Source organism: Camelus ferus, chromosome 11 (assembly GCF_009834535.1).
Source record: "Camelus ferus isolate YT-003-E chromosome 11, BCGSAC_Cfer_1.0, whole genome shotgun sequence".
NCBI lineage: Eukaryota > Metazoa > Chordata > Mammalia > Artiodactyla > Camelidae > Camelus > Camelus ferus.
Genome location: NC_045706.1, coordinates 42,653,529 through 42,669,035, shown reverse-complemented (window position 1 = coordinate 42,669,035; position 15,507 = coordinate 42,653,529). Strand labels below are relative to the sequence as shown.

The following is a 15,507-nucleotide window of genomic DNA, read 5'->3' as shown; positions in this document are numbered from 1 at the left end:
GACCACGCCTTGGCACAGTGTCCCGACTCTCCTGGGCTGGGGCCCCTCCGCCCCTGCGTGTTCTGCTAGAGAGAGACGTGACCAGGCAAGATCCTTTCTGCTTTTTAAACTCTGTAGGAAAACTGTAAAGCAAACCTAACGGTCCCCGGCCGGGCCAGCCCTGGGTAGAGCTCCCCTCACTTCACTTCCTGAAAAGCCTTGTGCCCTTGAAGTCCCCGCGGCCTCTTTGGTTGCCTCAATAGCTCAGCTCTCTCTTCACTCTATTTCCCTCCCAAACTTTTCATTCTGAAAAATCTCATTGTCCTCAGCCCTGAATGCCTTCCTAGGGAGCTGAGTATTTAACAAAGAAACCAATAAAGGCAGTGGTGGTGGTAGAAAGGTTTCCTGTGACATTCCATTTGGAAAATACCAGCATTTTTAAATTTGAAAAAAAAAAATCAGATTGAATTTAGCTTATGTTCTTTATTTTGTTTGTAGACTTTCATCAAAAAAGAAATGTTTACTTTAGAAATTCGCAACTTCATGGTAAATATATCCAATCTGTGTTTTCTTTATATGCACATAGACAAACACAGCCAAAAAAAAAATTATTTTTGGTTGCCTCTCCCTGTATAGAGTGAAAATTCTAGAAGATAAGAACAGGGTTATGTTTCCCAATACTTTTTTGTCCCAACACATCCAAGGTACACACCTAAATTCAGTCGGGCATGAAGGCAGTGATTCTCCAGGGCAGGTTGGGAGGAGAAGAAATGGTGCTGTGACCCTTCTGCTCCTGGTTTGCACCAGTGACCCCCTTGGTTTAAGAGTCTCAGATCTCTACCTGGGTTTCCTCCTAACCTGGCCCAACCCAGGTCATAGTCAGTCATCATTTTTCTACTAAGTGTCATATTTTTTAAACAGGTACCTTTTCCTGCCCTTCACAAGTGATGCACTTCAGAAAGAATCTCTCTGCCTCTAAAAATTTTTTCTGCTTTCCTTTTTCTTCTCAGCACCAAAGAGAAAGGAGGCTGTGCTCAACAATGGTTGAGCAGAACAGGAGGGCAAAGAGATGGGGTTGCTTGGGCTTGGTTCTTAAACCTTGTGAATGTGGAGTTGATTGTATCCTATGAACTTCCAAATTCTTCCCGCTAAATGTGACATCCCCAAGCAGCCTGCAGGGGGAGTGTATGGTATCATTTGATTCACTGGCTTAAATTTTAAAATTGTAATAGTGAAATATAAAAGGTTTTCTTCTCTTGTTGGGAAAAGACTAGACATCCTGGTAACAGCTTATGCAGCCTTCTCACTCGCTTACTGACTCACCACATCTCCGCCTCATTCTGTTTATTGAAGTATAGTCAGTTTACTATGTTTCTGGTGTACAGCATAATAGTTCAGCCACACATATACATGCATGCATTCCTTTTCATATTCTTTTTCATTATAGATTACTATAAGATACTGAATATAGTTCCCTGCGCTATACAGTATAAACTTACTGTTTATCTGTTTTATATATAGTAGTTAGTATCTGCAGATCTCGAACTCCCAATTTATCCCTTCCCACCCCCTTTCCCCCACTGGTAACCGTAAGTTTATTTTCTATGTCTGTGTATTTGAAGTTCGCCACGTCAGTTCAGACTAAATTGTGCTGCTGGCCACAGGGTTTAATACTCAGTGATGTTTAACTGCAATGAAGCCACTTGTTTTGGTTTTTAAAAAATAATCTCCGGAAGCATTTTACTTAGACCACCCTTGAAACATACTGAAGCACTGATTCCCAGCAGTCCAGATTCATGAATAAATAATTAAATTGGATTTCTTTAAATGAATGTAAAATCATGAAAATTGTTTATCTGCTACGTACTCATTTCACGTTTTTTTTTTTTTTTTTAGCGCTCCCACTGGTTATCAAATTCTTACCTGGGGATGTAGTCCTTGTCCTCATAGAGCTCAGTCTAGACAGGGAGACACTTGTGAATACAAATAACAATAAAAATATAAGAATAATAGCAAAACTTATGACCCATTTTCTCTGTGTCAGATACTGTTCTAAGCACTTACCTTTATTAATTGGTTTAATTCTTACAACTACCTTATGAGGTTGATAAAATTAGTATCGCTATTTTACAGAGGAGGAAACCGAGGCCCAGAAAAGTAATTACTTGTGTAAGGTCACACAGCTAATTAGTACAAAGCTAGATTTTTGACCCCATATATAAATAAATACATTTAGAGATACTGACATTAACTGAAAGATTTACAAAGTTGGGAGTGGAAAAGCGGACTATGGCTGGTTTAGTATCACAGGAGCATGAGGAAAAATTGGAGGCATGGCCCAAGATACTGGTAGAAAATTAAGAAGATCTCAGAGGGCCTCCCTGTGCCAGGCATAAATTTTTTATCCTATTTGCACTGAGAAACCTTGAAAGGTTTTAAAAGAAGATGATAAGATCAGACATGTGGGTTAGAAAGATCCTCGGGGACCAGTAAAGGCGCTGGTAAAAGAGTTGGGAGCAGGGGCCGTTTGAAGGCTCTTACTGAGGTCCAGATGAAGAGTAGAGAAGGACTCAGCTAAGTGGCAGATGGGATGTTGATGAACAAGAGAGAAACTGATGAAATACATAACGAATATGAACAGTAGGACTTGAGACCACGAGTATATGGAGACCGAAGAAAAGTGAGAAATTCAGGATGAATCTAAGGATGTGACTCTGTAACCAGGGGATCCCAAGTACCACTCAAGGAGACAGGAAGTGAAGGAGAAGCAGCTGGTTGGAGAAAGAGCACCGTGAGTTCCTTACTGGGTGTGCTGAGTTTGAGGTCACCTAGGGGCCATCCAGGGACAGACAGCCGGTAAATGACTGAAGTTTTAGTCTGGGATGTAGTGGGGGTGGGTCTGGATGTGGAAGTGGTCAGAATCAGTGTATTATCTGAAGTTGTGAAGGTGGATGTGTCCCTGAGGAGCAGTGTGGAGGAAATCAAAGACAAAGTCCCAGGGATCAGTGATGCTTCAGAGTCGATAAAGGAGGTGGAAGGAAGGCCTGACTGAGCACAGGAGGGAAAACGGGAAAGAATATGACATGCATGTCAAGTAACTGTGTCAGGGAAAAGAAGCACTGAAACACATGCACTAAATCAGCACTTGGGTTATTAGAAGGCAGTTTCACTGGAGCAATGGAGATGGTCAGATACGGGGGAAATGGCAGGGAATGGTAAATATAAATGGGTTTTATTTTCCGAGAAGCTTTAAGAGGCTATAGAGCTAGGAAAGGAGAGAAATATTTGAAAGGGGTAACTTTTGGTTGCAATAAGTAAATACTGTTTGTAGGCTAAGAGGAAGGTGCCAGTAGAAAGAGAAATGGTTAAAAAAAATTACAAGGGGGTATCAGAAGTGGGGTAGGCTGGGCTAAGAATGGAGATGATAATTAGCTTATTCTTCTATCATTATGGAAATTCTCTTTTATAATCTCTGACTCTTCTCTTTTATAATACCCGAGAGGCTCTTTGTCTGGTTTTCCAGTTTATCCTCATACTGACTTTGGAGGTGAGCAGTAAGTTTAAAAAAAAAAAAAAAAATCACAGGAGAAAAATTTTCAACTTCTTTCTCATTTTCACGTGCTGAGACTTTTAACTGTACTACCTTCAGGAAATGAGATACTAAGAGTTTATTTTCAGAGTTAGTTTTCTAAAGGAAAAAAATCTGTTACTAAATGTAATTTTTTCCCATCTCAATTAGTTATATTCAACTAAAATTATGAAAAGTCTATTTATAAAAGTATCTTACAGTCTCCCACAGGTCTTTACTTGCCATGTCATATAATATTTAGTGTAATATGTGATAAGACAAAGAGATTCCTTAAAACAACAGTATCCCAAAAAAATTTTTTTAATTTTAACTAAAATTAAAGTAGGACTCCCTACTTTGTAATGTGAGTCGTGATGTTGTAATGTGAATGGGTGCATTCACTGAGAAAGACTATGCCAAGTGCAAGAAAGACCAAAGACAGATTGAGCACAGTTTTTAGGAGGTGAGGGACTGAGTGCAGATTTTCTATTCCCTCTCTCCCAACCACGTTGCATAGGGAGGTACCCAAGTTTTGCTCAATAAGATACCATGTGCAACCACCATGGGTCCGAAACACCAGTCTGAACGTTCCCTCTGTGCCTCTTTGCTCTTGCTACACAAATAGAAACTTTCAACATCACCTATAGGAGATGACTTGACTTCAGCTTGCAATGATAGTAAAAGTAGGCAAAGGTGAAAAAAAGAAGCAAAAGATGGCTCAATTATCTGCACTGTGATTGTTTCTTAGTTATTCAGGAAAGAAAAGCTGGCCTTTCTAAAATGCACTGCCAGTAGTTGGGAGGAATTTCCCACTTTACGTCTCTCTGGGCCTATTTGTGCAAGATGCCACTTAACATGGGGACTTTGTGACCCTCTGTGAATGGAGGAGACCCAGTTTGGTTTCTCTGGGTACAAAATAAGTCTTCCTGCCCATGTACACATATTTTTAATACAATATAGCAAGAAGACCAGTATCTCTGAGCAGAGTGAACAAGGGAGAGACTAGCAGGAGACGATCTCAGAGATGTAAGAGATGGGAGATTGGGGGGGGGGGTGTATGCACCAGATCAGACAGGTCCCAACAGTCCATTATAATAACTTCAGGTTTTACTAGGAGTTAGAGGGAAGTAATGAAGATGAGAAGAATCTGTACATTAAGATATTTAAAATGATTAGATTTATTTTAAAAATCTAAGCAATATATTTAATACAATAGCCATTGGAAACTGTTGCATCATTGCTTAAAGACATTGACTAAAAACTTGAAGTGTTCCCTAATATTCAGATTTTAAAAATATTTTCTGTATATTTTTGGCTTGGGATCCATCCTCTGCCACGAAAGTTGGGAATAATTTTACTTCAATCAGTTAAGCTAATTGTACTGAGAACTGATAGGAGAAAACTGTTTTCATGCCTCCCTCCCTAAGCAGCATTCTGATTCCTAAAGCAGTATCCTGAGTTCCTCAGTACCAAGGAAGAGCCCTGGAAAGCAGGCAGGTGGATTCTGCTCCCTAAAAGGGAGGCCTTTCATCATGCATGAAGTAGCCTCAGGGGTTGTAAGTCAGACTCATACACATGCGGTTGTGGTGAGCTTATCAGCAGGGTTGGGTCCGGGCTGCTGGGCTGACTGTTCAGTTCATGGAACAGAATCTAACCAGAGTCAGCTCTTTAGGGCAGCACATCCCCGGTGAGGTGTCTTCACCATCCACAATTGGCTGTGTTCTGGGCACCCCCTTTTCCAAATTCAAATACATTTGTTTGCTGGAGTATCTTAGTTTATTATGGGCTACTATAATAAGACTATTGTAGACTGGTAGAATGTTTATTTCTCACAGTCCTGGAGGTTGGGAAGTCCAAGATCAAGGTGCTCTTCACCTTGGCCACCTTCTTGTTGCATCCTCAGGTAGCAGGGAGCAGAGAGAACAGGCAAGCTGTCTTCTGTCTCTTCTAATAAGGGCACAAATCCCATTCACCAGGGCTCCAACCTCATGACCTAATTAGCTCTCAAAGGCCCCATCTCTAAACACCATTACACTGGGATTTGGGTTTCAGCATACAAATTTGGGGGGATACAAACATTCAGCATATGGCACAACATCACCGTAAAGACACATTAATGCCATCATATATGAGATACAGACCCTTTGAAATGTGCCCCCCCCCAACCCATGCCCATTTAGAAACATTATAAAAAGTCTGTGCTCTCCCTTTCAGTGATCTGGTGCTGACAGAGGCTCACCATGGGCACTGAATTTGCGTGGTGAAGTCTGTTACAATGTGGCCATTGAGAAAAGTATCTGGGATATCCTTATTTTAAAAATAATTATCTTGAGTATGTATGTGTGTGTATGCATATATACCTACACATACATACACACATGTGAGAGAGAGAGAGAGGGAGAGGGAGAGAAAGAGAAAGAAAGAAAAAGAAAGGAAAGAAAAAGAAAGAAAGAAGGGAGGGAGGGAGGGAGGGAGGGAGGGAGGGAGGAAGGAAGGAAGGAAGGAAGGAAGGAAGGAAGGAAGGAAGGAAGGAAGAAAGGAAGGAAGATAATTAACAGATAGGAGTTATAGCCCCTCTGGAGTCAGTGGATCTTAACTAGAGAAATCATCCATTGCTTTGTCTAAATCAGGGGTTTTCAAACTGTGGGGCTCCAGCAAGGTAGACAGGAGCCTGTGGACCTCAATCAACTTCATACATCTCAGACCTCCTAAGTTCACAGCAGCCACATCTCCTTCAGTGTTCCTGGGTTTCCCATCTCTGCCATGCATTCTGATCATCAGCGCCTGCCTTCACGATCTTTCAGCCACTTCCTAGCTTTTAACCTCAACTTTATGCTTTTGGAGAATAGAGTGTTCAGTACATCCTAGTCCAAGTCTGTCCACTGAGGTCTCTTCAGACCCTCGACAAGAAGCCACTGAATCACCTCTGTCGAGGCTGTCGATAGGTCCATCTTCCCTTCCTTTCTTGAAAAGCTGTTCTAAGAATAAAATAAGCCAATGCAAGAGAGAGCACTTTGGGACATTTAATAACTATTTCCATGTGAGACAGCATTGTTATTTATACCTCAGACTAGCTCTGAGAATTATCAAGGACATTGGTTTTATGTAGGGGGAAAAAAAGAAACTATTTCTGCCTCTTTAAGAAAGGTTCCGTAACACTTTTGTTTCTATTTAGGATAACTGTTACTGAAACTATGCTTAAGATGTTTCTTTCTTTAAAAACATGTAATTACAGATGGGGTACACACCACTCCATGTGGGCTGCCACTATGGAAACATCAAGATCGTTAACTTCCTGCTCCAGCATTCTGCAAAAGTTAATGCCAAAACGAAGGTAAACTCTTTGCTCCTTTGTATCCATCAAGCCATTGATTTTGTGTCCAAGGAAGTAAGAGTCATTTCTTCCATGTTCCTTCTGCAGAATGGGTATACGCCGTTACACCAAGCAGCTCAACAGGGACATACGCACATAATCAATGTCTTGCTTCAGAACAACGCCTCCCCCAATGAACTCACTGTGGTAAGAGTTAAGGGCCAGCTAAGGGAGGAGGGAAGGCAGTGGGCCTGGGTGCTGGTATCTTCTCATATTCTTCACTGTGCAGCAGTGTTGTTTTTTTGACTTTCATTAATAGGGATAAACAGAGCATTCAGTAGAATGAAGGGGAAAGGACAAAAACAGTGTTGTTGTGAGCTGTCCCGAGAGAGGTGTGATTAGTGTTTCCCACTAAAAAACAGCTCATCCATGGCTCGCTAGTAGGAAGTGCACACATAAGAAGCACGTATTTGTTTCCCTGATAACCTGGAACATTAAAAAGCCTCTCTGATTTGAAGTGTAGCAGCCCAGACTCTGCTGTATGAGTAGGAACAGGTTAGGTGGGTTTTGTGCAAGGTATGTCTTTAGTGAAACAGCGTGTTTCATATGACAGTGGCAAAGGAATGGTGAGACCCTCGCCTTACGTTTGTGTAGGTGAAACGTGGGAACACACAGGTGCTGAGGCATGTGGGATGACCTGTAATTCCTTGTCCACGTCTCCCTCTTTGCCAGAATGGGAACACTGCCCTGGCCATTGCCCGGAGGCTCGGCTACATCTCAGTGGTCGACACCCTGAAGGTGGTGACGGAGGAGACCATGACCACGACTGTAAGTAGTGGATGCCAGGCCGTGTTACCCCAAGAGCTGGTTCTCAGACTGTAGATTTTGCCAGGCTTTGGGGAGATGAGCCTGTTTCCTCCATCCAGAGCCTAAGCGCTGTGTCTCCAAATGCTGTCATCTCATTGATAGCAGTCAGCAAGCACCACTCTCATTTCTTTCATTTCTTTTTTTTTCTTAAATTGAAGTATAGTCAGGTTACAATGGAGCATCAATTTCTGGTGTACAGCATAATGTTTCAGTCACACATATACAAACATATCTTCCTTTTCATATTCTTTTTCATTATAGGTTACTACAAGATATTGAATATAGGTCCCTGTGCTATACAATTTAGTTATTTCTGATATTAAGAAAAATTCAAAACACCAATAACACCTTTTTAAATTTACACTTTTCAAAAAGCTATAGAGTGTTGGGTTTCATATAAACCAAACTGTATTTCACTGTTTATTTTGGTATAAAATTGTTTTAATGAGATGAAGGCAGAAATGTTTTAACCTCCTTCTTTGGCAATGCAAGAAAGTTGAAAACTCTAAGTTGGTTCTTCAAAATATTTTAACTCAAAAATGATAATAGATTACATTGTCACCATTTTTTATAAAAATATGTTTACATTGTTATATAAAAACATTAGAGATAGGACTAAAATTGATTTTTACCACCATTCTCACTCTTCCATTCATCTATTGGAGTTTTTGTAGGAAAAATAATAGGATGTTTTATTAAAATTTAAAGTAAATCTTTGCCAGGAGGCCTTATTGCATCAGATGCGTCTTTACAAGCTGCCAGCCTCTGGGACAAGTCATTTCTCTTTAACCCCATCTGGTGCCTTTGAACTCCATCAGGATTTGTTAACTTTGGAATCAAGGGTAGATATTGCGCCAGAGGCTTATTTGAGTTATTCCTGACTTCATGACTCAACACTAAGGCCTGAGATTGACTCTGGACCATGTAAACTTAGGACCTGCAACACTTGGATTTATCAGCTGTGCCTTCCCTCGTACACCACCCTCTGCTGCGGAGAAGGGGTTGTTAGCATCCACTGTCCATGTGCACAGAGCTTCGTGTAAAACAGCATGGCTTGAGGGACTCTCTAGCTGCCTGCCTGTTGAGTTATTTGGCCGTGTATAGGTTTTAGAAACCAAAAATTAAGCTTGCTGACCCCAAGAGTGAAATTTCATAATTTGCAAAGAGAAAACAGTAGCCTTAATGGACTAGAGCAATGGTTGTCAACCGGGGCCCATTTCTAACTTGAAGATGTAGTTTGAATAGAGATAAATTCTCACATACTGCTTTCATATGCCTCGAGTATTTCATTATCTTAAAATCTATTATTAAATAAATAATGATTATTAACCTTAACTTTATAGATATGTCTTATAACTCTCGGGTGGGGAAGGAGAGAAGGATGAAGGATTAAACAATGGCCAAGCACCCCAATGCTATAAAAGATTTGAAGTCACTGCAATAAATATATGAAACTTCTGTTTCAGTGTTAGACAGTGAAACTTATATAATCGTTCAAAATATAAATCTTCCTTGATTAAATGTAAATGACTTTCTTACACACTAGGAAAGTTCAAAATGTTCCTTTGATTAAAAAAAAAAAAAAAAGCTTTAGGAGAAAATTAACTTACAGACAGAGAAAATGAAGTTACAGCCTCAGGAAATGTACTGAAAGAAAAGGTTTTAAGGCTTGGGCTCCTAGTGACAGCATGTATAGGGGGTTGTGCCATTTCCCACTCAGTGTCATCAGCTGACCTGGCTGGTGATTTTCTGCCAGAGAGAAAAGATGGGCCATGGTAACAGGAAGGTCCTGTTTGCCTGATGAAGTGAATGAGGCTTCCTCCAAATGAAGTGCTCACCTCAACTAGAAAAGAGTTCGTCGATGTCCCTAAGACTTAGTCCAGCACTGGGGTGTTTCAGGCTGAGACACCACCTTGCCAGCCCTGCTTCTGCAGTCACAGGTCATCTAGCTTAGAAAGGACTGACACCATGCAGAGTGGAGCTTACAGTCTTAAGCGAACTAAACAGAGCACAGGTGGATCTCTGCACAGCCAGTTATTGAAGCCCAGCAGCCCTTGGCTCCATACGCAGACATCGGTGTGTCAGAAACCTTAAAAATAGGACTGTGTCTTTGATAGGAGTGCCACATTTGAGGTGGCAATTCTGAGAGAGATGCTTTAGTTAATGACATTATAGTCATGGCAGAGTAGGAGACTGAGTAGCTAAAAACTGATGTGCAAAAGATATGAATGAAGTTATTTAAATTGCAGTGTTTAAAATTCCCTCTGTAACCATGAGCAGAGCACATGTCTCACGCAGAGACTGGTTTCTGGTAGCACTCTCTAACAAAGGGAACCAGGGCTCCTTGGAGAAACGGCAGATCTAGAACCAGGGCAAGAAATATACGCATGAGCCTGGAACATCTTATAGTTCCTAAAGGTGAGGAACCCCTCCCCCTGCCAGGTAAATAAGTGAATAAATACATAAATACACATACACAGAATGATGGGATATGCTCAAGGGACACAGGAATCAGCTGAAAGAGTTCCAGGGGCCAAAGCTGGAACAAATTGAGCTAAAGAAATAAATTAAAGAATATTGGAGTACACTGCAAAGTGTGAACTAAATACCCGTGAGTCCATACTGAGATAGATAAATGATTGAAGAAATAGGGAAGAAGAGACAAATTTCTCAGGCAAAAAGATTCCAAATAATTTATGAAAATACTTCACCCTCCACAGGGAACTATATTCAATATCTTACAGTGACCTCTAATGAAAGAGAATACGAAAACAAATATATGTATGTTCATGTATGACTGAAGCATTGTGCTGTACACCAGAAATTGACACAACATTGTAAACTGACTATACTTCAATTTAAGAAAAAGGAAAAAAGAGGCTGACTCAGTTGGGGGGGGGGGGGAATCTTCACCCTCAAGGAGGTAGAGTATAATCACCCCTTGCTTACATGGGTCTGAGTATAGGAACTTCCCTCCAAAGAGAACAGTATGCAGAGCAGGGAATGGAGTAACTTTGCAGTGGGGAATCCTGACAAGCCTGCTTCAGCCAGACGACCAAGTACAGCATCCACACTGATAAATCACGTTGCTGGTATATACCCTTGATGTGGTGTGATGAAAATGTCATTTTACCAGTTGTCTTCCTCCCCAAAACATATAACCCTAGTCTAATCTATGAGAAAACCATAAACAAATCTCAGTGAAGGGACATTATACAAAATACCTGACCAGTTCACCTCAAAACGATCAAGGTCATTAAAAACAAGGCAAGTCTGAAAAGCTGTCAGAGCCATAGGAGCCTGACCACTAAACATAACGTGGTACCCAGGATGGGATGCTAGAACAGAAAAAGGATACCATTCTTACCCAACTCCCGGCACCAAAAACACAAAACAAAACAAAATAATAATATAGCAATATTTGTTCATTAATTATGACAAAGATACCATTGCTAATATGTGTTAATAACAGGGAAAACTGGGTGAATGCTCTATACTATCCTCACAATTTTTCTGTAAATCTAAAACTGTTCTAATATAAAATATTTATTTTTTGAAGATGTTCAGTTGTAGGATTCCATGCTGGAAAAAAATACCAAATAATGCTTTCTTTCAACATGACTTGGTACCATTAGTCTTTCATATGACCAGATTAAAAGAAGACTCATTTTAAACTAAAATACATGAAGTCATTAGTATTTTCTAACAAGTAATCCTGTCAGTGTCTTTTGGATGGATAACATCTATATAGGTAAAAAGTCATCAAAGAGCAAGTAAAAGATTCAGAAAGGTCTTTGCTCTGTAATATATGGTTCTTTAAAAGTTTGTGGAGGTTTAAATTATGGTGAAAATGCATTACCTCTAAAATACTTTCTGCATACACAGAGCTGTAAAAATTATATAATTTGTGGAATCTTAATATGTTGATTTATTCTAGGAATTAACATACGCATAGGAGGAGAAAACAAAGTAAGTGGCTGGCTTGGCACAAGCAGTAAAGACATACTGCTTGCCGTTCATTTGGCTTATTCAGCCAAGACTTTTACTGGAGTGGGTTGGCAGGTTCATCAGACCATGAAAAAGTATAGCAGTGGACTAAGAGAGGCAGTATCTCCCTTCTCTTTTCCTTTGAAAAGCTTTATTAGGAACCTACATCTTTTAAGCTGGTGTGCTATGCCACTAGAATTCTTGCACCTTGTATTCATTCTCTATTGTGCGTATGAGAGGACCTTAGTGCTACTGTGGGCCGGTTCTGATGTCATTTTATCCGTGGGGACTTCAGGATATTCAACACATAAGCCCCACAATAAACCAACTGATTATTTTAGAAAGAAATGAATAATCTCATTAAAATGTGCAGTCTGCTCACACTAACGTGACTGCTTTTTGTTGTTGTTGTTGTTGTTGTTACTAGACTGTCATAGAGAAGCACAAAATGAATGTTCCAGAAACAATGAATGAAGTTCTTGATATGTCTGATGATGAAGGTAGGAAAACCTCCTTTGTATTCATAGTACAGAGAGTGACTGTGTCTTTGTTTCCAGAAGAAAGTTCATTGCGAAAATGTTTTTAGAAGCATTGATATGTTTTGTTGTAGTATCAAGAGTATGCATTTTTCACACTTACACTGTTCACTTAAATCATGCAGTTCGTAAAGCCAATGCCCCTGAAATGCTCAGTGATGGCGAATATATCTCAGATGTTGAAGAAGGTATTTGCAAATTTTTATTGTGATCAAATTTAACTACCAACTTTATCTTCCATTTCTTATCCCTGAAATGTAACCCTTCCTTGAGTTACTAACTTTTCATTTTACCTTCTGATTATTAATTACTGTGTCATTTAAACAACATGTATTTGGTATCACTGAACATCTTCTTTTAGTCTCTGAATCTCCTCTCTTTGAACTCATTTTCCAACTTGAAAATACAAGTGTCACTAATTACCTGAATTACTTTCTTTCTGTTGGGTTCTGTTAAGCAGAAAATTGATGTTTTTATTGTTTACATTAGAAAATCTAGGGATGGAAATCTGATTAACGTTTACATCTAAAATATTTCTTTAAATAAAGAAGAGAAGGTTTATAAGGAAGGGATTAAATGTTCATTATAAGATGGACTCTAAGCTTTGCAGTAAAAGCTACTTTTGATCTTCAACTAATGATGAAAACCCAATCTGAACAAAACTGCCTTTAAAATACAAAATTTCAATATTGATTTCATGAAAGAAATAAAAATATAGATGATTATATCTATTCTTCATGTGTTTAAAAGGAACTATTGGTTTTCTGCTTTACTTAAAAACCCATGCATTTGACCAGGTCATGATATATAGATATATTAATGAATGACATCTTTAAAAGTTTCGTTGGAAAACTAGCATTTTTACAGTGAATAATACAATAAAGATGGCAAATTTTGGACCTTTACTGAAATAATGAAACGTTTACTTAGAGTAGAATGTGTATTATATTTCTGTTTCTCTCCTGCATCACTTGACTCTGTCAAACGATATTCTGTCTTGTTGCTTCTCCGTTTGCCATCTCTCAGGTCGTGTCTTTCTCTTGGATCAGTCTTAGTGCAGCTAGCCTTTCTCTGCCTCTAGGTAATCTTCCTTAGTGCAATTATTGGTTCCTTCTTTGATTTGCACAAATTTCACTGGAAACCTAAAGACTGGGAAACCCTACCTGATCCAAGGACACTTTAGCTTTTATGATATCTAGTGGCTGCCTTAGTATAAGTGCGCTGTGGCTGGGGACTGCCTGCCTAGAAAAGCTAATGTCTTGGTGGTCATTTAGTCTGGAAGGACCTGTCTCATTGTTTGTAAGTGTTGTTTTGGTAAATGTTAAAGGCTTCTACTCATCGTTTTTCTTTCTTTTTCTCTAAAACATCAACTCTATGTTTATCTCCATTTCTCCCTTACTGGATAATATTTGTCATCTTTAGAACTCTACAGTTAATATGCCTTAATGTCATATTATATTTCACTGCCTTCTTATGAAATATTTTCAGAGTAATTTCTCATGTGCAGAAAATAAAAGTGATGTTCTCACAAAGATGTGTATACACACAAAATATGATATCAAAAGTACATTTTCAAATGAAATTATTATGAAATACAATATGACAATCACAGACCTAAAAATTTGTTAGTTTCTAACAGAATATCCCAAAATAGCTGCATGGATGAGAGGCCAAGTTTGAATGGACAATGGAACAACCTTATACATATGAAAAACTAATTTCAAAAAAGAAATTTTGAATCTCTTAATTGGAAGATGATTCATTTAGCTGTTTAACTAGGAATGGCAATCACTTACTTTAGATTTATCTCAGCTTGGGAATTTGAACTTAATAAGCAAATTTTAATTCTCATTTTGTCCATCTTTCTTTAAACTTGGTTCTTGCTTTATGGGTGTGTCCATGGGCTGTTGGAATCAAATGGCTTTTGATTTCATAAGGTTGTAGACTTTAATGTTGAAAAGGGGTTGGTTAAAGGTCACTCAGTCTGAGCAACAACCACCAGGTGCTGAAATTACCTGTAGAGGAACCTCTGTTAGGACATCCTTTGCCTCAATGATGGGAATTCCCTAATTCCCAGGTTGCCTGTTCCATGTAAACAACTCTCACTTTAAAAATTCTTTATCATTTATTCATCCTTTTCATTGATTTAGGCTTTTACTCACTGATTCAGGCTCTCATATATTTGTCACAATTAGAGCAAAATATGCCTCTTCCATGTAACAATCCTTCCAATATTTAAAAACACTTTTCATATTTCTTCTCAGTGTTTTCTCCTCCAGACGAATTATCACCACTTCCTTCCACTGTTCCCTTACCATCATGGTCAGTCTTCAATGTACATTTCAGTGTGTCTGCACCCATCTCAAACTGGGGTGGCCAGAACTAAACACCATATTCTAGGAAACAGTCTGATCAAAGCAGAGTATAGCAGGGTTGTTGTTTTAGAAGCTATTGTATTGGAAGATATTAAAAATCTATGAAGATTAAGATATTTTTGAGGTTATAATATATACTTAACTTGACTCATGTTAATATTATTGTCAGCTAATGTCCCTAAATTTTGCTTCCATGAGCTCCAGTAAGCCACAATTAGCCCTATCATGTATTTATGTTATTCTCTGCTGCATGAACTAGCATTTCTGTTTTCCTCCAAATCCCACAACAAATCATTATGAAATTTTAATTCTACAAGAATCCCTAAATGGTATTTACTTCTGAGTCATTTGCCTGGCAGTCTTGCCAGCAGTTTGCCACTGTAGTTTGACTTGGAGCTGCCTGTTTCATGAAGCCCTCATGGATGGAGGCAAATTGTACTTCCATGGAACCACAGCATGTTGTGAATCTCTCTATAAGAACTAGTAAGACCCTAAAGTATCCCAGGTGATAAGACTATCAGCAGCTTTTAAAAGCAAAGAAAAATAATAAGTAATATATACTGCCAGTATTCCTCAAGAAAGAAAAGAAGAATGAATTTATAATATGGGAAAATATAATTTTAATCCTCAATTACAAAAATCAAATGAGTATTAAGGGAACAGTGCAAAGATAGTCTCTTTCCTCCTCTTTTCTCTTTTCCTTTTTCTTTGCTTTCTCCTCCTCTTTCTCCTTTTTCTTTGGTCCACTAAAAAGAACTTAGTAAAGGTGAATGTTTGGAATAATCTTGCAGAAAAAAATTTCAGGAAAACAAGGCTAGAAAATGTTATCAGTTAATGGCCTAGGAGAACAATGGAGCTAAGCTACAGAGTAGAACAAAGGTT

At 39.0% G+C, this 15,507-nt stretch overlaps 1 protein-coding gene across 5 annotated transcripts in view; it reads left to right on the top strand.

Annotated features, from left to right (window-relative positions):
• Positions 1-15,507, top strand: part of ANK3 (ankyrin 3) — a 304,223-nt gene that overhangs the window by 175,530 nt on the left and 113,186 nt on the right. For all 5 annotated transcript variants that reach the window (XM_014557311.2, XM_032491465.1, XM_032491464.1 and 2 more), the window contains exons 19-23: positions 6,783-6,881; positions 6,969-7,067; positions 7,593-7,688; positions 12,142-12,214; positions 12,376-12,438. In XM_014557311.2, the coding sequence (XP_014412797.1) occupies positions 6,783-6,881; positions 6,969-7,067; positions 7,593-7,688; positions 12,142-12,214; positions 12,376-12,438 (430 nt within the window). The remainder of the gene's footprint in view (positions 1-6,782; positions 6,882-6,968; positions 7,068-7,592; positions 7,689-12,141; positions 12,215-12,375; positions 12,439-15,507) is intronic.